At 39.1% G+C, this 24,652-nt stretch overlaps 1 protein-coding gene across 1 annotated transcript in view; it reads left to right on the top strand.

Annotated features, from left to right (window-relative positions):
* Positions 1-24,378, top strand: part of PARM1 (prostate androgen-regulated mucin-like protein 1) — a 131,723-nt gene extending 107,345 nt beyond the window's left edge. Inside the window, exons 3-4 of the mRNA XM_043970652.1 lie at positions 5,698-5,776; positions 18,803-24,378. Coding sequence (XP_043826587.1) covers positions 5,698-5,776; positions 18,803-18,887 — 164 coding nt within the window. The 3' untranslated portion in view covers positions 18,888-24,378. The remainder of the gene's footprint in view (positions 1-5,697; positions 5,777-18,802) is intronic.
* Positions 24,379-24,652: the final 274 nt, after the last annotated feature.

Below are 24,652 nucleotides of genomic sequence, written 5' to 3'. Positions count from 1 at the left end.
TGAATCCTGCATCAGACATTAACTATGTGACCTCAGGCAACTTCCTTTGCCTCTCTTGAACTCCATTCCCTCATCAACAAAAGGAGGGGGTTCAATTTAAAGACCTTTTTTCTTTCTGCTACAAATCTTTGACACAAAATATTAGTTAAAAATAGAGAAAAGAAAATAAACTATTAATCTGATGGGGACAACTTACACTTTCGGGAAGCTGTGGGGAGAGTAGAAGTAGGGACTTACCAGGCACCACAATTTGTAAGTGATATAGAAACATCTCAATTCTTCCTCAATTTTAGTTGGATTTACTGCATAAATCACAAGGTAGTTTACAATCGTAGTGTCAAACTCAAGTAGAAATGGGGGCCACTAAACTATACATAAGGATCCCTGCGGGGTACATTTTAATTTTGAAAACCAAAACATTATCTATATTTTATTGCATTTTTTTTTTTGCTAAAAATTCCCCAATTACATTTTAATCTAGTTTAGACAACAGTAGTGTTGTTGGCTCCATGGGCCTTGTTTTTGACACTCCTGGTCTACAATATACAGGTCTCTGGGAGAAGCATCTACAATAGCTGCCTGAAGAGCTAAACCACTTCATGAAAAAAAAGGTCAAATAACATGTTCTTTTCCTTGTTCTTAGGCTAACATGCCTTTTCTCCTGCCCCTCTAACTCCTTTCCTCTTTGTTCCTCCGCCCACTTCCACCTTTTAAAAATAAAAGCAAGGAGGGACTTTCCATTTTATTTTGAACAAAGCTTGAGGAGAAATTACTTTCATTTTGATTTTTACTCAGAATTGCTTCAGCCATTGCACAAAGGTATGTTTCTGTTGGTTCCACAGCATTCAGTACATGCTCTTAGAGGGTCTAAGGAATGATTTTGATCCTTGTTGGTAGAAAGCTCCTTCCTACAGAAAGTCTATCCATTGTAGAGTGCTCCTAAGAGATCAGCCATTGCAAGGAAGATATGCAAGGCATACATCTAGCCTTCCCATAGTCACTCCCACGATGGATGGTCCATCACCAGACTCCTGCAAATATTAACTTTCTTCCTGCTTCTTATACTCTTGGGGAGAGAGAGAGAGAGAGAGAGAGAGAGAGAGAGAGAGATGGAAAGGTAAATATTAAAGTAAAATCCATGTAAAAATCTTCCTTCCAAATGAGGTTTTCCAAAGATTATCTCCTGGTGGAAAAGAATCATTGTTTTTTGTTTTATTTTTAATTATTATTTGTTTGTTTTTTTATGGGGCAATGAGGGTTAAGTGACTTGCCCAGGGTCACACAGCTAGTTAAGTGTCTGAAGTCGAATTTGAACTCAGGTCCTCCTGAATCCAGGTCTGGTGCTTTATCCACTGAGCCACCTAGCTGCCCCTGAATCATTGTTTTAAGAACAATTTTTTTTTTCACAGAGCCTTTACCTGGTGCTTTGAGATAAATGTTCTCCATTTTTTTAAGGAGTAGAAACAAGTGGCAAATTTAGCCTTTCATTTCCATGTCTCACATCCACCCTGATCCACTCCCCTTTCAAAAAAAAAAAAATCTAGAAGTTTTCATAATGTTTTGCTAGTGAGATGTACCTGCTAATTTCAACCTTAGTCATGAATGTTGTAACTTTAACGTTCATTTAATTATACTCTTCCCAACTACATCCGACTCCCCTCCCCCCACACATACACCAAAGAGATTACAAAATAAACTAGGGGAAGTCCAGGATATTTTTTTTAAGTTCCCCTTAAATCTTTAATTTTTTTTTTCTTTTTTATCCCTTGGTGGCCCTTCTTTCTTCTTTTATCCCATAAAACAATCTTTCTCTTAAATAACCTATAAACATGAGATAATTTATTTTATTACTTAGTTACTGCATCTTGATAAGTTGTACTTATTTACCTTTCTCCTGCTTTTATTTATGTTTCTTGAGGGCAGCTAGGTGGTGCAGTGGATAAAACACCGGTCCTGGATTCAGGAGGACCTGAGTTCAAATCTAGCCTCAGACACTTGACATTTACTAGCTGTGTGACCCTGGGCAAGTCATTTAACCCTCATTGCCCCACCAAAAAAATCCAAAACAAAATAAAACAAAACAAACCCCCCCCCAACTACATTACTAAGTAGTAATCAGTGAACCTCAACATGCTCTAAGTCACCTCTTTCCCTCCCCTCCAAGTTACAGGCATTCTTTCCTGTCCTTATGAAAATTCCAGGGCACTTGAAAAGAACCATTAGGAAGCATTAAGTACCTAGAAAACTGCACTGCATCTTTTCAACCAGTGAACTCTCAGTTGTTTTTGGAGACTTCTCCCCTTGCCCCCAAAGCAGAAAGCAGCATTTCAAAATAGGGCCAGAGGTTTAAAATGAGGGACATAGTCCTCTGAGGCTAAAGAAATAATCATCCTTGTGCTGAGTCCTCAGGAACATTTCTGATCATTTTATTTTATAATTATGCTTAACCAGAAATCAGAGAGGATTGCACGTGTGTGTGTGTGTGTGTGTGTGTGTGTGTGTGTGTGTGTGTGTGTGAGCCCCTAGAAACAAAATGTGAGTTTAGAAGTAAATGTTAAGGGCAGCTAGGTGGCGCAGTAGATAAAGCACAGGCCCTGGATTTAGGAGGACCTGAGTTCAAATCTGACCTCAGACACTTGACACTTACTAGCTGTGTGACCCTGGGCAAGTCACTTAACTCCCATTGCCCCACAAAAAAAAAAAAAAAAGAAGAAGATGTTAAAGACATTCTATTAAGTTCCTGCCACCTAAGTTTGGGCATTTTTTAGTTTTCTCCTTCAGCTAGGGGGCGCAGTAGATAGACCACCCAGCCATAGAACACCCAGCCTGGGGTCAGGAAGACCTGAGTTCAAATCCACTACCACCACTGCCTTTCCATTCTCTCTCTATGTGGTCTCCCAAATGTCCTGACTCTTGAGGTCAAGGACTGCCTTGCTTATGTGTATTTGTATTTCTAACACTTAGTGCCATGTCTGACACATAGAAAGTGATTAATAAATGTTTTATCTACCTATCCTTTGATGGAGATCCCACTCAGCTAGATGTGAGAGTTCTGATTTGTTTATAGTTTTTAAGATAAATAGTTATATTATTTTAGCCATACGTAATAAGTAACTAATCAATCAATAGGCATTCATTAAACCCCTACTATGCACCAACCACTTTGCTAGGCATTAGACCACCTCTCTTCCACTGGAGCTGCTTTATATGCAAGTCATAGTACAAACTAAGGTCTATGCATGAAGATAATGAGGTACCCAGAGATTTTTTAAAATACAAAATAAGTTTTAATATATTATGTTACAAAACTCAAGGAAAGCATTCACTCGTTTTCACAAATTACATAGTGACAGACCCATGATATAGCTTGAGGAAATACAACTTTGAAAAACTATTGAAATAGGAATGTTTTTATAAATATTCTTTCTTTTTAAATTTTTAATTTATTTTATTTTTAGTTTATGGGAGAAAACAAGCATTTCCATACCGTAGTACATAAAAAAGATTGCACATAAAACTATAAATCTATCATGTACAACTTACTATTCCATTTAAATATATAATAAAGTTATTGTGTCAATTTTTCCCTTTTTTTCTTACCTTGCCCTTCCAGGGAATGACTCATGGTCTTATAAATTTGACAAAGTTCTTTACATATTTGAGATATGAGACCTTTATCTGAGAAACTGTCTATAAAAATGTTTCCCCAATTTTCTGATTTCCTTCTGATCTTGACTACATTTGTTTTATTTACAAAAACCCCTTTTTAATTTAGTGCAATCACAATTATCAATTTAATATTTTTGTTCCCTCTCTCTTGCTTATTCATAAATTGTTCACCTATCCATAAGTCTGATAAATAATATGATCCATGTTCTAATTTTCTTGTAATATGTCTCTATATCTAGGTCATGTATCCATTTTGACCTCATCTTGGTAAATGGCAGAAGATATTGGTCTATGCCCAGTTTCTGCCATACTGGCACCCAGAGACTTTAAATGACAAATCCAAAATTACATGGGCAATGCCACAATTAGAAACATGAGCTGGTACTCCCAATTCCTAATCTCCCAGGGCCAGACCATACACACAGCTTGATTTCATCACTAATATTTAATTAATGGCCAGGGAAGACAGTCATCATCAGTTAGTAAACAAGTATGCATTAAGTGCCTGCCTACTTTGTGCCAGCAGCTGTCCTAGGTGCTCAGGATGCAAAGAAAGGCCAAATAAACAAACAAACAAATAAATAGACAGTCTCTGCCCTCAAGAAGGAGCTCACTTCACAGTCCAATGAGAGAGACAACATGCAAACAACCATGTTTAAAAGGTTTGAGAGAAATAGTTTATGGGTAATTGAATCATTTTAATAATTAGACATGTTATTAACCAAAAAAAAAGGTGAGTAGCACTCTTGAATGCCAAAGACCATCATGGTGGCAGATTCAGGCTTTATATGCCCTTGGAAAAGTGGGTGTTCCAGGGGTAGCTAGGTGGTACAATGGATAAAGCACTGGCCCTAGATTCAGGAGTACCTGAGTTCAAAGCTGGCCTCAGACACTTGACGCTTACTAGCTGTGTGACCCTGGGCAAGTCACTTAACCCTCATTGCCCTGCAAAAAAAGAAAAAGAAAAAAGAAAAGTGGGTGTTCCAGAGGATGGCAATCAACTCTGATTAGTTAATAATCAGTGAGAAAATGAGTATTACAATGAGGGGCTGGACCTATTCTAATGAACTTTGATTATGTCATTTACTTCTAAATTGCCCAACCTTGGGCAATGTATCCAAAGAATTTATTCCCACCGAAATCTGTGTAGAGAAGGTTGAGTGGGTTCTGACCAAGACTAAGGAGAAACCTAATTCCACCTTAAAAGACCAAGCTTTTGAAATGAGCACTTTAGAAAAAGGGGGGCAGCTAGGTGGTGCAGTGGATAGAGCACTAGCCCTGGATTCAGGAGGACCTGAGTTCAAACCCGGCCTCAGACACTTGACACTTACTAGCTGTATGACCCTGGGCAAGTCGCTTAACCCCAATGGCCTCACCAAAAAAAAAGAAGAAAAAGAAAGAAAGAGAGAGAGAGAGAGAGAGAGAGAGAGAGAGAGAGAGAGAGAGAGAGAGAGAGAAGGAAGGAAGGAAGGAAGGAAGGAAGGAAGGAAGGAAGGAAGGAAGGAAGGAAGGAAGGAAGGAAGGAAGGAAGGAAGGAAGGAAGGAAGGAAGGAAGGAAGGAAGGAAGGAAGGAAGGAAGGAAGAAAAAGGAAAGAATTCTGGATCTCCCCAAATCACTGGTTACCAATAATCATTTCTCTTAACCATATACAAACAACTGTGAAGAGGCACTAGAATTAAGAGAGGCTAGTAAGGTAAGATTTGAGCTAGAACCTAGGGGAAAGCCAAGAGATGGAAATGAGGAGGCAAAAGATTCCAGGCATGGGGGCAGCCAGTGAATCATAGCACATGGCCCATATACTACCCCTCATTCAACTTTTGGAAGAACTTGATTACTGGGAACATGCACCCATACTTCACTATGGTCTTGTACTTGATGCATCAGACAGTATGGCAGATATGACCTGGTTGGCTTGAGCCTTCTCTAGAAAAAATGATGAGATTGGGCAAAGTTCAGAGTCATGTACTTTCCCAAAGCATTTAACTCCTTGTCTTTTTCTCCCCTTCCATCCTTTTCCTTCTTTGCAGGAAGCATCGTAGCCATTACCGTGACAGTGATTGCAGTGGTATTGCTGGTGTTTGGAATAGCCGCCTATCTGAAAATCAGGTAACATTTACCTTATTTTCCCTCACGATTTGAACCATGTTTCCTACCTCTGAACCACTGGTCAATAATAAGCAACCAAAAATAATTTCCTAACTACCTATTGTGTGCCACGTATGATGGTATACAAAGAAAGTTAAAAAAAAATAAGCCCCCACCCTCAAAGGGCTTATATTCCAACATGTGAACAGCTATGTGCAAACAAAATATAGCCAGAATACATTAGAGATCCTCTTAAAGGGAAGGCACTAATATCGGCTAAGTTTCTTTAAAGTCTCTTTATTTTTCAGATCCCTGAGATGTCAGCAGGAATTGACCATTGGCAGGGTGCTAAAATAAAACCAAAATTAGCATTTCATCTTTTACCATGTAGGCATAGAATAAAAGGATAATACTATAGCAAAGGGATGAAAGATAGGGTCTTTCTGTCTTAATGGAGATAAAGGAAATGTCTCTAGGTTGGGTTTCAGCTTGGAACGGGATTCCTACCACTGCCAATACAGGTTAGACACTAGCTGGCCCTCAGTGTGAACCCCATGGACATTCGTTCTACTGGCCAAACCACTGTCTAACCATTGATGGATTAGCCCACAGATTTTTTTCCCCACAACTATCTTTTCTCTCCCTCACAAAGTTGTGCACATTCATTGTTTCCCCCCAGAACCAGTTCAATTAAAGGAACATTGATCAAAACATCTACTGTGTAGAATTAATTCTGCGTAATCCAAAGGCCTCCTCAACAATTTAGTATTCAGGATATTTCTCATTCAAGGGCAGTTAGATATCACAGTGGATAGAGTACAGGGCCCAAAGTCAGGAAGACTCATCTCCCTGATTTTAAATCTGGCCTCAGACACTTCCTAGTTGTGTGACCCTGGGCAAGTCACTTAACCTTGATTGCCTCAGTTTCTTCATCTGTAAAATGAGCTGGAAAGTAAATAGCAAACCATACAGTATCTTTGCCAACAAAACCCCAAATGGAGTCACAAGGAGTCTGAAACAACTGAACAACAACATGTGTTTCACTCATTCATATCAGAAAACTCATTATCACAATACATCCTTATCATCCTTGATACTTTTCCTCCTTTTCTTCTTATTTCAACTCTTGTTCACCTCAGAAAATGTGGAACATATATTGGATCTGGGGTCAGAAGAGTTAGGTTCAAATCACAGCTTTTCCACTTAAGACTATGTGACCTCGGGCAAGTAACTTAACTTTTCCAGGTCTGTTTTCTCATCTATAAAATGAAAAGTTTGAACAAAGGAAGGGTGTGCTGGTAAACATATAACAACCAGCTCTCAAAAAAATTGTGCTCATGACACACTTTTCTTTTGGGGGTTTTTGTTTTGGTTTGGGGTTTGTTTGTTGTTGTTTTTTTTGTGGAGCAATGAAGGTTAAGTGATTTTCCCAGGGTCACACAGCTAGTAAGTGTCAAGTGTCTGAGGCCGGATTTGAACTCAGGTCCTTCTGAATCCAAGGCCTGTGCTTTATCCACTGTGCTACCTAGCTGCCCTCTTCTCATGACACACTTTTAAATTTAATCTACAGGAAAGCTAAGTGGCACAGTGGATAGAGCACCATCCCTGGAGTCAGGAGGGCCTGAGTTTCAATCAAACCTCAAACACTTACCAGCTGTGTGACCCTATACAAGTCACTTAACCCCAACTGCCTCCAAAAAAATTTTTTTAAATCTGCATTATTAACATTTTTTACATCACTTTGTTACATCTGCACTCAAACAATACATCAAGCCAAAACACTCACAATGAAAATTTAATAATCAACTGCTGATTACAGCTGGCTCCAACACATCCTTAGGGAATAAATAATCTCGAAGGCACTTTCCAGGCAATCCTCTGAGCTTTATCCCATCTCTGAGCCCCAAATCAGCTTGAATCATGATTAATAAGTCTGAGAATCACACAAGTTTTGAAATAGTATTGGAATTAATAAACAGTGTTAATAATCTTTAAAAGAGGCATCATGGAATTCTACTGGAGCCCCTGACTATTTTCATGTTGGGGACCCATTGGCAACTGGGTGAAACCTTTGGAGCCTTCTCAGAATCATGTTTTTCAAGGGATGAAATAAAATCCAGAGGATTGCAAAAGAAAGAAATTGTATTGCAACGCAGAGAACAAAATGGTAATGGTCTAGTCCAAAAAGAAAACAATGGACTCTTTCAAAGTATCCAGAGGATCAAGCATGGTGGTGCACATCTGTAATCCCTGCTATGAGAGAAGCAGAGGCTGGTAGATAGCTTTAAATTCAGGAGTTCTGGAGATGCAGGAGGTATGTGCATCAAATCTGACACAAAAGCGGAGTGATCACAGAGAGCTGAGAGGCAACAACAATTCTAGCCTGGGCAAGATAGGGGAGACCTGAATGAAAAATAAAAATAAAAAATGCCCAGAGATTGGGGCAGCTAGATGGTGCAGTGGTTAAAGCACCGGCCCTGGATTCCGGAGGACCTGAGTTCAAATCCGGCCTCAGACACTTGACACTTACTAGCTGTGTGACCCTGGGTAAGTCACTTAACCCTCATTGCCTGCCCCCCCCCAAAAAAAGTGCCCAGAGAATATTTCTCCTCCAATTCTAAAAACAAAACAAAACATTTTCCTTAACTATTTACCAATGAAGTGAATAATAATAAATAATAAAATAAATATTAACTTATGTCACTTTCACTTCTATTGTTTTTCTGCTTATTAATATTGTAACACTATTGTGTGCTGATATTTTCCATGGAAAGTGCATTTCAGCCACAACTTGGGTCAAATAGGATTCTAACAATACCCCAGGAGCCAAACTACTATTTAGAACAGTTTCTATAATAAACTGCTCTCCAAGTTTCAAGCATCAGACTTAGAAAAAACTTTCAGCTCACTTTTTAGTTGGGAATTTCCTGAACCTAAACACATAGCACAGTAGATAGAGCCCTGGACCTAGCATCTATATCGTGCCTCAGATACTTCCTAGCTATATGACAAGTCACTGAAAACTCAATGGGTCTTAGCGTCCAACTCTGCAAAAATAAAGGAAGTATCCTCAAAGCTTCCTTCCAGTTCTGAATCTATGATCTTTACAGATCTCCAGAAAGGACTTTCCATACCTGGAGAGTCTACAGCAAGATTGAACCCTCAAGCCCCTCCACCAAACACACACACACAGCCCCACCAAGGATGTATCTCAGCACTTCTTAAATTGCTATCCATTAACTTTTTATATTTATATGTGTTTCCATATAATTGGTTTCCTTTGTTATCTCTTTTATTTAATGCATTTGAAGAAATGATTCTAAAAATTGGGTTCACAGGCTTCACCAAACTGCTAACAGCGTCCATAACACACACACACACACACACACACACACACAAAACTCTTGATGTAGAATCTATGGTGTTGGTCTAGCCCAGAGGAAACATTCTTAGTAACAACTATAGCCAAGGATAAAGATAAATGCAAGACGTATTGAATCAGTGACTAGGGATATCAGACTGATGGACTACAAGAAAGCACAATAATAATTGCTATTCTCTTCTACTCTTCTATGTTGATTTGCCACCCCTCCCCCCACCCCAACTAGAAACGGCCATAAAATAAAATCTACAAGTTTCATTAACAGACCACTTAAATTTGTTCTCGCTGCTACTGATGTCTGATTAAATTTTTATAAAATTTCCAAGAGAACAGAATAGTTTTTTGTTTTTTTTTTCTGAGCCAACTTTATCCCAGATAGAAAAGGTCAATAAAATATCAATCTGAATTGGGTCCTGGTTGTCTCCCTTGCACAGTCCCTCCTTCTCAGATGATAACAGTTCTCATGGAGATGGAAATGCAGTATGATTATTGATCTCTGACATGGAAAACTAAAATGAACAGATCTCTCATACAGAAATCCCCTAAGAAAAAACCCTTTCTGCTCCTCTATTAAGAACTTGGGCAAAAGAAGCAATAGGTTAATGACCCTCACAGATCTTAAGCCCAAAATAAAATCCCTTCAAGTGATGTTTTAATAGCCTTTCAGACTTCCCCTATCCCTCTCCTCCCTATCGCCAATCAAGATGAAGATATTCATCCATATAGGCTTTTATCCAATGCTTGGAAAATTATTAGTAGTATTTTTCCCTAAAGTTAGATCTTGCCTCAATTGGAAGTTCAGTCCCCTTTTACCTTTTCCCCAAATGTACAAAAAACCCCCCGCAAACCTACAGCATAGCAGAGAGTCTATTTTCTGAGGCTTCTTAGTTTATGACGGCTGATTTTCCATACCAAAAAGATCAATGAACGTGACTTTGTTCCACAACCAAGTGAAAATACTGCTGACCTAGGAATAAAAGAGAAAGGAAAAAAATCTGTTAATTTCTACTGATGCTTGCCTCTCTTGCTCAAGTCTCTTGTGCTCTCTGGGCCTCAGTTTTTTCATCTGTAAAAATGGGTTGTCATAATATTCGCATAATTATGCCATAAGAGTTATGAGAATCAAATGAAATAATGTGCACAAAATGCTCTACATATTTTAATTTTTTTTTAAGTTTACACATGTGATTTCACTGATGCGAGAAACTCAGTATGGAAATTCTCTGCTTTAATGCAGATGAGCATTTTGTCCATAAAACTTCTTGGGATAATCTATATCACACTGAGGAGGTAATATAGTTAGTATGGATCAGAGGCAAAGATTAAAACCCGGACCAACTTTTGATCCACTGCACTATATTACCTTTTCAGCTGGGTTGAATAGCAAATAGAACCCTGGACTTGTAGTCCCAGATTGTGATTTCAAATTCTGCCTCGGCTGTTTTCTATCAGTATGATGTGAAGTAAGTATCGTGGCCTCTGCAGACTTTGGTTTCCTCAAAGGAAAATAGTTGGATGGTAAGACTTCCAAGGTCCCTTCCATTCTAAGCCTATTATCATTTGTTACATACTTCAACCTTGACTCAGCTTGAAAATAACGTTTAAGAGTGTTACCTGGTTCAGTGTATAGAACACGGGATCTAGAGTCAGGAAGGCCCACATCCAAACCCCAGCCTCAGATATTTATGACCCTGGGCAAGTCACTTAACCTTTGTCGGCCTCAGTTTTCCCTTGTGTACCCTGGTACAGATCTACCTTTTGTCTCTTAGCCTATTGCAGTAGCCTGCTGGTCCACTTTCCTCAGGGGTGTGATGGAGTCATCCTGAATCAGCTAGCAAGAGTTGATTCTTAAACTTTTAGTATGAACATTTACATTTTGGAAATCAGCAAATATTACAAGTCAGGACTTTGATTCATTGTTTTGTTGATTGAAGTGATAGAGAAAATGTTAATAATGCAAATTAACTTTAAAAGTTTGCTCTTGTGAAGAGCTGGTTGTTAAATATTTATCAGCACACCTTACTTTCCAACACATACTTTTCAATCCCGTGACATGGCCTCCTTGTTTGCATGTGATACTACATTTCCTAACTCCAGAGAGTTTCACTGGCAGTCCCCCATACCTGGAATTCTCTCTCCATCCTCTGGTTTCCCTGACTTTCTTCAGGTTCAAGATTAAGAGATCATCTCCCTTTTTTGATTCCCCTTGATAGTAGTGCCTTTGCTCTGTCATTATCTTCAATTGATCTTATATCTTGCTTATACATAGTTGTTTGTATGCAGTATCCCCCATTAACTTGTAGGCTCCTTGAGAATAGCCACTGTTTTCAGCTTTCCTTCTTTCCCCTCTATAGCCACAAGGTATCCCATTCCATCTCATCTTTTCTAGCACAGTGCCTGGAACCTAGTAGTAGATGCCTAATAAATGCTTTTTGACTTCTCTTGGATGGCCAATTTCTTCCCAAATACCAGCTTCCTCTTGAGACAGTTTCGAAAGCATTAGGCATCTCTTGTCATATTCCCATTCATATTCCTAACTTCTACATCTTGCCCTCCATTTTTATCAGTGTTTGTTTCTAAATTAGGAAACAAATCCAAGCTGAAATCTGATCTGTATTTGGTTGAAGCACATGGAAAAGAACAACCCTGGTTCTCACTTATTATTGGGTCCCATAGGATAGATACCTCAGTATTTGAGAAAAGCAGCTCAGTAGGTAGCAAGAATTCCAAAGTAGGAAGAGGGAGAAGAGGAGAAGGAGGTGGTGGAGGAGGAAGAAGAGGAGGCTGAGGAGGTAGAGGAGGAAGAGAAAGAAGGAAAAAGAAGTAGAGATGAAGGAGGAGGAAGAGGAAAAGGAAGGAAGGAGGAGGAGCTGAAGAACCAAGGAAGGAAGGAAGGGAAAAAAGGAAGGGAAGAGGAGAAGGACGAGACAAATTAAATCATAAGAGGTAATATTCCTGGCAGACCAGTGCTTGGGCAGTTCTCTGTTTTTGATTCGACGTTGTACAAGTCTCACAGTTTAAGGAGTTTCCATTGCCCTGTTCCTTCATGCCAAGGAATGAACTCCCACCTTAGATGGTCACAGTCATTGTCTTGAAATACTTTGCACGTGGAGACCTGTTTTCAATTTAGGAAGAAACCAGCATCCCTCCTTGTAAAGGGTGCCTTAATTAACACTGATCGATGACTTAGGTCATGGCCACTCTCTTTTAAGAGTCCTGCCAAGGACCTCATCTTCTTGGGCACAAAAGTACCTTTACTATCAGCAGTAGTATCGATGCTACTATAACTGAGTATAATTGTAGCCCAAACAGATACAACATATACCTATTCTTTCCTTTTAATTTTTTTCTTTAATCTTGTTACAAATCTGATAGTCACAAATATGAACATTCTCTTATATAAAATGAACAGGAAAAAATCAAATATGTACAGTTTAGTGACTTAGGGGTGGGAGGAATGAGAAAGGGTATAGATGTAAACTGAATTCCAGAATGGGTTGTCCATTTCACATCTCTACAACAACTGTAGGGTGTCAGTCTTCCCACTTCTCCTCCAGAAGTGGTGATTATACTTTTTTCTTTGTAAATCTGATGGGCATAAGATCGAATGTTATACTGTGCATTCCTCTTATTACTGGTGATTTTAAATAATTATTGATAGTTTTCCTTTGTTTTAAGATCTGCCTATTCATATGTTTTGATCATTTATCAGTCGGAAAATAACTTTTGTTCTTATATATTTGTATAAATATGTGAAATTATGCAAATATATAATTATAGAAATAAAGCTTGTACAAATTCCCTATAGAACTTGTATATCATATCTTTATCAAATAAATTTATCATAAAGATTTTCCCAGTTAACTGTACAGATTTGTTTAGCCTAAAAAGAATCAATTTTATATAATCCTAATTGTCCACTTTTGTCTCCAATGATCCATTCTGTCCCTTCCTCCTTCAAGAATTCTTTCCCAGGGGGCAGCTAGGTGGCGCAGTGCATAGAGCACTAGCCCTGGATTCAGGAGGACCTGAGTTCAAATTCGGCTTCATCCACTAGACACTTACTAGCTATGTGGCCCTGGGCAAGTCACTTAACCCCAATTGCCTCATCAAAAAAAAAAAAAGATTCTTTCCCTATCCATAATTATGACAGGCACTTCCTTCCCTGATCCTCTAATTTGGTTACTTTTGTATGTATGTCTTGTATAAATTTGGGGTAATCATGGTACAAAATATAAAGTGTTAGTCTCTAAGAACATTTTCCAGTAATTTTGTTTTGTTTTTCAAACAGTGAATCCTTAACCCATAAGTTTGTGTCCTTGGGTTTATTGAACATTATGCTATTATGTTAATTTAATCTCTGGGCATTTCCTTGACAACCATTTTACCACCTAGAGCAGAGACCATGTCCTGTAACACTTGTTTTCCCAACACTTACCCAGAAGGCTCATTGTCATTAGTGAGTACCTCACATGGCCCTGTGTCAGGCCAATCCAGTTCCAGCAATGCCTCACCTTACTCCCTAGCCATCTCCTTGCCAAAGGCCTTGCCAACCACATACTTACCATCTGCACTGCCCTTTCCCTATATTCCTTTAACCACCTTCCCATTCTCTCTCTTTCTCTCTCTGTCTCTCTTTGTCTCTCTGTCTCCCTGTTTTTCTGTATCTCTCTGTTTCTCTGTCTCTGTCTCTCCCCCTCTCCCTCTCTCTCCTTCTCTCTCCATTGTCCAATCAATACAACCAATACTACTAGAAAGAGTATGTCAATCTACTCCTTTACAACTCAATTCAGACACTTTGTATCTTTCCAAAATAATACTTACTTCCTGGCTTACACTAAACTGTATGTGTTGTCTCCCTCTTATATTCTAAGCTCCATGTAGACGAAGAATGTCTTAGTTTTTGTATTTACATGCCCTGCATTGAGCACAATTAGTGCTTAGTAAATACTTTCATTCATCTATCCTTTCATTTTCTACTGTTTCCCTTTCTATGTTTCATCACCTTTTCTAATTTTTAATTAGTACCAACAGTTATTGCGGGGCGCGGTATGGTTATTATTTTCTAATATAGTTTGAGATCCCATGAAATTCTTTATCTTTAGTTCCTTAAGGAATTTTCTTATTATTTCTTCTAACTCTCTAAAGTAACCCCTTGGTACTTTCATTTTTTCTTATTATTTCTTCTTTAATATTCTTTCATTTTTTCTCATTATTTCTTCTAACTTTATAAAGTAAGCCTTTGATAGTTTCATTGCTGTGGAACAGAATAAGTAAATTAATTTAGGTAGTATTGTCCTTTTTATCATATTGGCATGACCCAACCATGAGCAAATAATATCTCTTCAAATATTTGATTGTTTTTATTCTTTAGTGTTTTTCAGTTGCATATGAACTCTTTGTGGTCTCATTTGGGGTTTTCTTGGCAAAGATACTACAGTGGTTTGCCATTTCCTTCTCCAGCTCGTTTTACAGATTAGAGGCAAACAGGGTTAAGTGCTTTGCCCAGTGTCACACAGCTAATAAATGTCTAAGGCCAGATTTGAACTCACAAAGATAAGTCTTCCTGACTCCTGTACTCTATGCACCTAACTGCCCACTTCCTCTTTGCCTATGCAATTTTTTTTCAAATTCTCTGAATTTCCTTTTCTTATCTTGATACCAAAACTAATTTGGTGAAAATGTACATCCTTGCTTTACCTTTCTGTTAGATGTAAAAGGGGCACATTTCTCCAACTATTTAGTTTTGATATCTATGGTACCTTTCATGTCCCTGTTGTTCTCTTTCAAATACAGCTATTTTTATGATGGATTTATTTGAGATCATGACTGTTAGCCCTGCTTTTAAAAAATTTGCACAAAGCATAACAAATTCTGCTCCAAGCCTTCATTCTAACTCTGTGAGAATTTGCGTTCCAACGGAATTTCTTGTAGACAACCAAAGGGTGCTGGGGAAAGGGTCACATGAGTAAGCCTACTTGTGAGTACATCCTGTTTTATAGGCATGTTGGCACATAAGGTTTCTTTTGAGAAGTTACATATCATGGGGTGGAGAAAAACAACCTTCACTCTGAGTTTTAGCTAAACCTTTCAGAAACACATTTTATTAAAGCACAACCACTGGGAGTGGGAGTCTGAAAAGAGATCCTGACCATCAGGACTAGTGGGTCAGTCAATTAGCATTCATTAAATGCCTTCTATGTGCTAGGCACCAGGCTAAGCACTGCTGATACAAAGAAAGGTGAAAGACAGGCTCTGCTCCCCAGAGTCAGCCAAACTGGAGGGAGAACATGCTAATAATTATGTATAAACAAGCTATGTACAGGATAATTTGGAAATATTCAACAGAGGGATCAGGAAAGGTTTCTTATAGAACGTGAGACAGTTGGAACTCCAAGAATGGGGGACAGACACTGAAAATATCCAGAGGTGAAAGATGCAGTGACACTGGATCATAGAGTGGTACATGAAGGGGAGGTAATGTTTAAAAAGACTGGAAAGGTCAGAGGGGGCTAGGTTGTAAAGGACTTCAAATGTCAAAACAGATTTCATGTTTTATCTAGGAAGTGATAGTGAGCCATTGAGTTTATTGAAGTAAAAGGTGATATGATCAAGTCTGTGCTTTAGGAAGATTAATTTGACAGCTGAGTTGAAGGATGAATTGTAGTGGGGATAGACTTGAGGCAGGGATATCAAATTGTAGGCTATTGCAAAAGTGTAGGCATGAGGTAATCCTGCACCAGGGTAGTGGTGATGTCAAAGGGAAGGAAGAAGGGCAGAATTCTTCCTGCTAACTAGAAAATCCCATTGTCTCAAGCAATAAGTCACTTTTGTCGCCAAAAGATAAATATGTTCCACACCAATTAAAGAACAAAAGAATTTCATTTTCAGTTATTGTTTCTGATTTTATTTTTCAAAGAAAACAGCGGTAAATGGGAACACCCTTGGGGAAGACAGGTCTTTTCAGAAAACTAATACTTCCTTTCATTAACAAAATAACTAAGTTTTACCAAGTATACCTCTTTACTAGCTTAATCACCAGTTCTGATTTCTCAAGGAATGAAAAACATTCCCTATCTTGATTAAATAATAATAGCTAGCAAATTAAAACAACTCTGATGTACCACCTCACACATACCTATCAGATTGGCTAATATGACAAAAAAAGGAAATTAGTAAATGTTGGAGGGGATGTGGGAAAACTGGAATGCTAATGCACTTTTGGTGGAGTTGTGAACTGATCCAACCATTCTGGAGAGCAATTTGGAACTATTGCTCAAAGGGCTATATAGCATTCTACATACCCTTTGATCTAGCATCCCAAAGAAATCAAAAAAGAGGGGTGGTTGGAGGCCCTATTTGAATAAAATATTTATAGCAGTTCCTTTTGTGGTGGTGAAGAATTGGAAATCAAGGGAATACCCATCAATTGGGGAATGGCTGAACAAGTTGTGGCATATGATTGTGATAGAATATTATTGTGCTATATGAAATGACAAGCAGGGTGATTTCAGAAAAAATCCTGGAAAGGCTTACATAAACTGATGCAAAGTGAAGTGAGCAGAACCAGGCAAATGTTGTAGATTGTAACAGCAATATTGAAGGATGAACAACTTTGAATTACTTGGCTATTCTAAGCACTATAATGATCCAAGACAATCCCAAAGGACTCATGATGTAACATGCTATTTTCTTCCAAATGATATTGTCGCTGAAGCATACTATTTTTCCCTTTCTTCCTTCCTTCCATCCTTCCTTCTTTCCATCCTTCCTTCCTTCCCTCCCTCCTTCCTTCCTTTGTTCAAGTCTTCTTGTACAAAATGACTAATAGGGAAATATTTTACATGACTATACATGTATAACCTATATTGGATTGCTTACCATCGGGGCAGGTTGGGGGGCGGGGAGAAAGATAGAATTTGGAACTCAAAACTTTTTAAAAAATGTTAAAATTGTTTTAACATGTAGTTGGGGAAAATAATTTTTTATTTTAAAGATAACAATAGGGAGCATGTAGGTGGCATAGGAGATAAAACACTGGCCTTGGATTCAGGAGGACTTGAGTTCAAATCTGGCCTCAGACACTTGACACTTACTAGCTGTGTGACCCTGGGAAAGTCACTTAACCCTCATTGCACTGCAAAAAAAAATAATAATAATAATAAAAAGAACTATAGTTCTGTATTTAAATAATAATAATAATAGCTAGCATTTATATAGCACTTTAAGATATATATATATATATATATATATATATATATATATATGTAATTTCATTTGATCCTTACAACACTCCTTGGAGGTAGGTTATTATTATTCTCATTTAACAGATGAGAAAACTGAGGCAGACAGTTGTTAAGTATCTTGCCCAGGGTCACACAGCTAGGAAATTTCTATTTATTCATTTATTTGTTCATTTTTTTTTCAGGACAATGAGGGTTAAGTGACTTGCCCAAGGTCACACAGCTAGTACGTGTCAAGTGTCTGAGGCTGCATTTAAACTCAGGTCCTACTGAATCCAGGGTCAGTGCTTTATCCACTGTGGCACCTGGTAACCCCTGCAGCTAGGAAATTTCTGAGGCAGAATTTGAACTAAAGTTTTTCTGATTCCAAGTCCATCACTCTTTATCAACTGGCCCACCTACCTACTCTTGAGACCAGGGAGTCTCAAGGATATCAGATCAAAGACATTGTCACTACACTAATTTTCTCATTTTTTATAACACAGGAGAAGCCTTATTGCTGTAGGCTTTCACCTTACTTTGATAATTCTATCCAGTAACTTTTTTTTTTTTAGTGAGGCAATTGGGGTTAAGTGACTTGCCCAAGGTCACACAGCTAGTAAGTGTTAAGTGTCTGAGGCCGGATTTGAACTCAGGTACTCCTGACTCCAGGGCCGGTGCTCTATCCACTGCACCACCTAGCTGCCCCTATCCAATAACTTTTTTAAAAAAATATCATTGGATCCCATTTCCTATTAGAGTATCTTGATTTCATTTCTAATATTAGAACAGCCAGTGCTAGAATTAGAGACAAGAAGTGTGGAAGTCATGAAGGGAAGAAGTGTGAAAAGAATGGGCTAAGAGGCTTACGCTTTCTCAGCTTTCAGATTCACATGAGACATAGAATAAGAGAAATTTATTTATTTATTCATTCAATCATTCATTCATTTATTCATTCATTCATTCATTTATTTATTTATTTGGTTTGGGGGTTTGGGGTTTTTTTTCGTTTTTTGGTAAGGCAGTTGGGGTTAAGTGACTTGCCCAAGGTCACACAGCTAGTAAGTGTCAAGTGTCTGAGGTTGCATTTGAACTCAGGTCCTCCTGACTCCAGGGTCAGTGCTTTATTCACTGTGTCACCTAGCTGCCCCCCATAAGAGGCATATATGACCAGAAAAGAAAATAAGCCAGGTAGAGAGGGAGGGCAATGGATAGCAGGGAGCAGCCTAAAAGGCCCAGAGGAAGGAGGTGATGGGTACATTCTCTAAATAGGGTTTCCCCAAAGCCATGCCCAGAATAAGGAAGGGTAGAATCTTGAGGATGGAAGAGGGACAGCGATATCAGCAAGAACTTGACTGTAATTTCCCCATAGCAGACACAGATGAGTTGAGAATTGGGACCACTTCCAAGTAACCAAACCCACTTGTTTCTCTTTTCTTCCAGGCATTCTTCCTACGGAAGGCTGCTGGACGACCATGACTATGGATCCTGGGGTAACTACAACAACCCACTTTATGATGACTCCTAACAGAGGAACATGGAATGGGACAAGACATTTATGTTCTTTAATTTAAAAGTGCTTATCCAGTAGCATTAATGCTAATTACCTGATATGCATTCAATGACAATCCTGTGGCCTGTTTTGTTGGTTTTATTGTTTGTTTGGTTTTTAAAATTTTTTTATTTTTCTTCTCTTCTGGTTTCTGCTTCCCTTCTCTTTAAACAAACAAACAAACAAACAAAGAGAGCTATCATTTTTAGGTGAATCCAAATTAAATCTCAACTGAATGAGACAACTTGGATGTTCAGACCACCCTGGCTGCTTTGGAGAAGGGATGTACTTTGGTGGGGAGTAAGGATGGCTTTTATGTGGGAAATCATATTAAATCTCCATAAAAGCAAGCCAGAGAAAATGATCACTGGAGGACTTTTCATATGCAGGGGCTCATATTTCTCCGATTCCTTTTTAATCTCTGTTTATCTGGTCCTGGATCCCAGCTGCAGCTTTGCAGAAATGGTTGCAGGCTCTTTCGTCTCCTAATTAAGGAATGATCAAAATAGAAGGCGCATGAAAGGAGGGAGCCTGCCGAGGGGCAGAATTAACAAGTGAGTTTCAGATCCTGACGTGTTCCTTGGTTGTCTGCTTCACAAGGTGTCTCCCATTAAGGATGCCAAAGGCATCCAACTTCCCTTGGAAAAGCCCGTGCACGTGCAAGCTCATTGATGGGCCCAGTGAGGGTCCTTTAAGGTGAACTTAGTTCAAGGCAGGAGAGGGAGACAGGTAAGAATGCCAGCCCATATGGCGTTCTGAGAGTATCTGGATATTTGGGTATGAAAGTCGGGGCAGGGATGCAGAAAAGGCAGTGTCAGAGAACTCTGGGTAGGCTGTGGCCTACACCTTACCTGAAAGAATCCACAGAATCCTCTCCATGGGTTCCTGAAGTCACTGTCCACAGCCTTCTTGCCTTTCAGTAAACCAAGGTCAACTGCAGATGCTTCTGAAAGTCATTTCTTCAACTTCTCAGCTCCACATCCCTCCAGATAGGGAGTGTACAGCAGGATCAGCTCATTTCTTGTCCCCTAGTTCCTGCATTCTCTGGGTCCTCTCTTATTCACCGCATGGACAAGCCAGGGCATGAATTTTATTTCCTGCATAAAGAAACTTGATTAAATGCCAGCATCCTTTTAAGGAAGTGGAACTATTCTAGAACAATGCTCACTCAGACAAAATGAGGCCCTTGTAGATAAATAGATTTGTTTGTTTGTTGTTAACAACAGTTATTGCCCCTTGACAGCTATAATCATCACACTGACCTTTACAACATTTGAGTATCCTGGTAAGATACAAATATACTTTGTACTTGTTTTCAAACACGTCATCACCCCCTCTCCTGTGATGAGCACAGTCTAAATTACATAGAGGATGAGGAATCCCAGTTAGGTATTATTTCACTCAGTCAACAAGCATCTATTAAAGCACTTGCCTTGTGCCAGGCAGTGTGCTAAGCTCCAAAGATACAAAGAAAGGCAAAAGTCAATAAAAATAAAAAACCAGCCCCTGCTCTCAAGGAGCTTGCAATCGAACCCTTGTGGCTGATGGATAACATGGTTGGTGCACAGTCACTCTGAGCTGTTGGCTCTTCTCCACCTCTCTGGTCTCCCAAAAATGTTGTACTCTACGCTTAAACAATGACAATGGGCACAATCCCAGTTTATGTCCTTTCTTCCACCACTGCCCCAAAATGGAACTGTCCCCTCACCTCTCAGGTGCCAAAATGGAGTGTTTTCTGCCACTATAACCCTTCACTGCAAGGGTTTAGTAGGGATAAAGAAGACAGGAGGCATTTATTAGAGAGTATAGATGACTCTTTAAAAAGGCAACAGGAGACAAAGAACCTCTGTTTAACATTTCTCTATCCTCTAGCTATCTAACAATTTTTTAAAAATACAAATCCTTTTTCCCATTTTATCTTCTCATCTTTTCAGGAACAATAGAAACAGTAGTTTTCACATTACTTGTCAGCCATGAAGCTTCTTGCATGTGCTTTGTAGAGTCTTTAATAGAAAAAGGTAGAAAGGACCAAACAGCCTCTCTGGCCATAGTCCCTCCTAGTCACTTCTCTACTCCCACCTCTTCCTCTCCAGTCTTCCTTACCCAGCAACCCCCATTGTTCTAAATGTGACATGTTCCTTGAAGACAGCGCCTGTTTCACCTTTGTCTTTATGTCTCCGCAGCACTGTGCACTGGCACATAGTAGGTATTTAATAAATTGGTAGTTAGCTGCTTTATTCATTGACTCCCAGGGCTCTTGTCCAGTTGAGGAGCAAGGAAGGAATACCAGAAGCCCACTCTGGGAAACAAAAGACCATGTTAAAAACAAGGAAATTCATTCAAGATACTCATATAGCATTTTAGCCAGGAGATGTTAGCTCCTCTGGACGTTGGGTTCTGCCCCTGAAATTTTAAATAACCACCAGAGAGTTCAGACTCTGGCTAAGGAATCAATCAACAAACATTTATTAAGCACTTACTATATGCCAAGCACTGGGCTACGCCCTGAGGAGATCTTTAAAAAGTGAAAAGTATCTGTTTTCATTCTAGGGAGAGAGACAATATATACACAGATAAATCCAGAGATGGAAGGCAGCCTTAGAATAGAGTATTAGCAGCTAATAGAACCAGAAAAAAAATCTCCTACAGGAAATAGCACTTAAATGACATCTTTTTTTTTTTTTATGTGAGGCAATTGGGGTTAAGTGACTTGCCCAGGGTCACACAGCTAGTAAGTGTTAAGTGTCTGAGACTGGATTTGAACTCAGGTACTCCTGACTCCAAGGCCGGTGCTCTATCCACTGCGCCACCTAGCTGACCCCACTTAAATTACATCTTAAAGAAAGCCAGGGATTCTGACAGTTGGAGGTTGGGAAGAAGAGCATCCCAGGTATGGGATTCCTCCAGTGAAAAGGCTGAAAAAGGATGGGAGACAGAATATATGTGGCCAGTATATTTGGACCATAGAGTATATGGAGGGGAGTAATGTGTTAGATGACTGGAAAAATAGGAAGGGGCCATGTTGGAAAGAGGTTTGGACGTCAAATAAAGAAGTCTAGGGGCAGCTAGATGGTGTAGTGGATAAAGCACCGGCCCTGGATTCAGGAGGACCTGAGCTCAAATCCGGCCTCAGACACCTAACACTTACTAGCTGTGTGACCCTGGGCAAGTCACTTAACCCCACTTGCCTCACCAAAAAAAATTTTTTTTAATTAAAAAAAAATTTTTAAATAGAAGTCTATATTTGATCAGAGTCATGAGAAAGTCATTTTGAACTTAAAGAAAATCATTCCGGCAGCTGTTATGGATAATGGATTGGAATGGGAAGAGACTTGAAACAGGGAAACAAATGACTCTAAAGTCCAGATGAAAGGCAATGAGGGTCCAACTTATTCTGGAGGCTATGTTAGTGGAGAGAAGGGAATATATGTGACTGGCAGAGAGAAACAAATGACTATATTTGGCAATTCATTGGATATGAGGGAGGAATTTAAAATAACACTGAGATTGAGAACCTGAGGGACCAGAAGGATAATGGTGGCCTTCACAATAATAGAGAAGTTCAAAAGCTGGATAGTTTTATGAGGGGATAATGAATTCTTTTTTGAACATGTTGAGATACAAATGTTGAATTCATAGGAACAGTAACAATTCATGTCAATAGGATTCAGGAAGCATCTGTTTTTTTTTTAACCAAAGAGTTGTTTATGCTGGGTCCCAACTGTATCCCATATTAGTCAGTCCATCAGTCAATCATTTTTAAGCACCTACTATGTGCTAAACATTGGGGATACAAAGAAAAGTGAAAGTCAATTCCTGCTTTTAAGAAACTCACAGAAAAAAAGGGATGAGAAAACATGCAAACTGGTGACAGTCAGCAGAGGAAGGTACTAGCATTGAGGAGCACTGGGAATGACTTCTTGGAGAAGATGATGTTTTAGCTGAGACTTGAAGGAAGCCAGGGAAATTGGCTGCTCAGACTGAGATGTCCTAATCACAAGGGAGGATCTTACACCAATGGGCCTGGAGGTAGAGACATAGACCTCAGACTGAATGACTACTCAGAAAAATCCTAATAATAATTTTTCCTATATGTAATATAGGATAATTTGATCATAAAGAATCTCATCGGGGCAGCTAGGTGGCTCAATGGATAAAGCATTGGATAAAGGACCTGAGTTCAAATCTAGCCTCAGACACTTGACACTTACTAGCTGTGTGACCCTGGGCAAGTCACTTAACCGTCATTGCCCTGCCAAAAAAAAAAGTCCAGTCCCTTAAAAGAAAAGACTTTCATCACTATTGGTGTGACTTAAGTCATCTCACCAAAGAAATGAAGCCAATTGATATGACTGGTTTAGGGAAACAGACTTTTAACTTCTCTTCACCATCAGGAGAACATTACCAGTGCAACTGGGTGATAAATAGTACAAACCATGAAGGAAATAATTTGCATGAAATGTCATGCTGTTTATTAAACAGGCAGACAGGCTGACCTGCCTAGATCATTGAGACAGACATAGGAGAAATGGGTGCCATTTTGTGAGACATTCTATGTGACTCTGCATAAGTTGACCACACTCAATGTATTTTTGCTTATTTATCCATACAATGGAGGTGATGCTCATCTCCAATCCTCCCATCACCTCCTCTCTCACAGATAAATTATGAGGTGAATGAGGTCACATCTGCAATGTGTTTGTAGCCTCTGGAAAAAATGACTATAAATATTAAGTATTATGTAGGCGTGTAAGTGATTTTAGTATCTCAATTGCTGATATATGAATCTCTTGTTCCTACTTCCAAATGCAAAAGTATAGCTATATCCTGGCATCATCCAAGAGACATCATGACTATGTCCTACCCTCATAAAGTAGATTGCTGGGGTACCACTTCTGGGCACTGACAGCCTACAACCTTGAATTCCAGTCTCTAGCTTCAAATGGAAGTGTAACCTCATTGAACATAATCAACATGGGTTGTCAGGTAGTATTTCAGGGTCCAGGGATACTGAAATAGTACAGCAAGGAAGCCTAAATTCCAAAGACAGACACAAACATCCCATCTTCTGCCTAGTCCTTGTTGGGATTTCTTTGGATTCCACGTCACCTGTTTGTCCTTCATCATTCTTGCACAGTTGCATGACTCAATCCTTTTTCTCTCGGAAGAGAGCACAGATCCTAGCTGGACCAGATGCTAATTTGTACAATAATTCACCTTCTTTGCCTTTGTCAAATGAATGTATCACTCACACCTTGCTTTTAAAAGTAGTGGTTGTAATGGATGATGGATAGAACCAAATAAATTTTTTTAAATGGTTTACTTTTCTTGGGGGTGGGAAAAACTGTCCTTGCAAGCTGGGAATGCAAGTGGGCAAATTGATTGGATATTTAATGTCATTGTAACCACATTTGTCATAAGACATCCCACATACCAATTATCTTACCTATTAAAGTTGTTTTAAGTGCTTGTCTGGTTGGTGTGATTCCTCTTGTCTTAACTTTACATTTCACATCAGACTTTGAATCTTGGGTGCAGATCCTTCTAGCTATTATCAAGAACCACAATACAGAGTCTGAACTGAGTATTTTGCTGTTTGAACTTGGATTTAGAGTCAGGAACTGGGTTCTAATCACATCGATGCCTCTTACTTCCAGTGTTACCTGGGGTTAGTCACTTCATCTCTCAAGGCCTCATTTATAAAACAGGGAAGTTGATGTAGTCTACATAATCTCGAAGGT

Source organism: Dromiciops gliroides, chromosome 6, assembly GCF_019393635.1.
Source record: "Dromiciops gliroides isolate mDroGli1 chromosome 6, mDroGli1.pri, whole genome shotgun sequence".
Taxonomy (NCBI): domain Eukaryota; kingdom Metazoa; phylum Chordata; class Mammalia; order Microbiotheria; family Microbiotheriidae; genus Dromiciops; species Dromiciops gliroides.
Note: the sequence above shows the minus strand (reverse complement) of the source record. Positions and strands in the feature narration are given on the sequence as shown.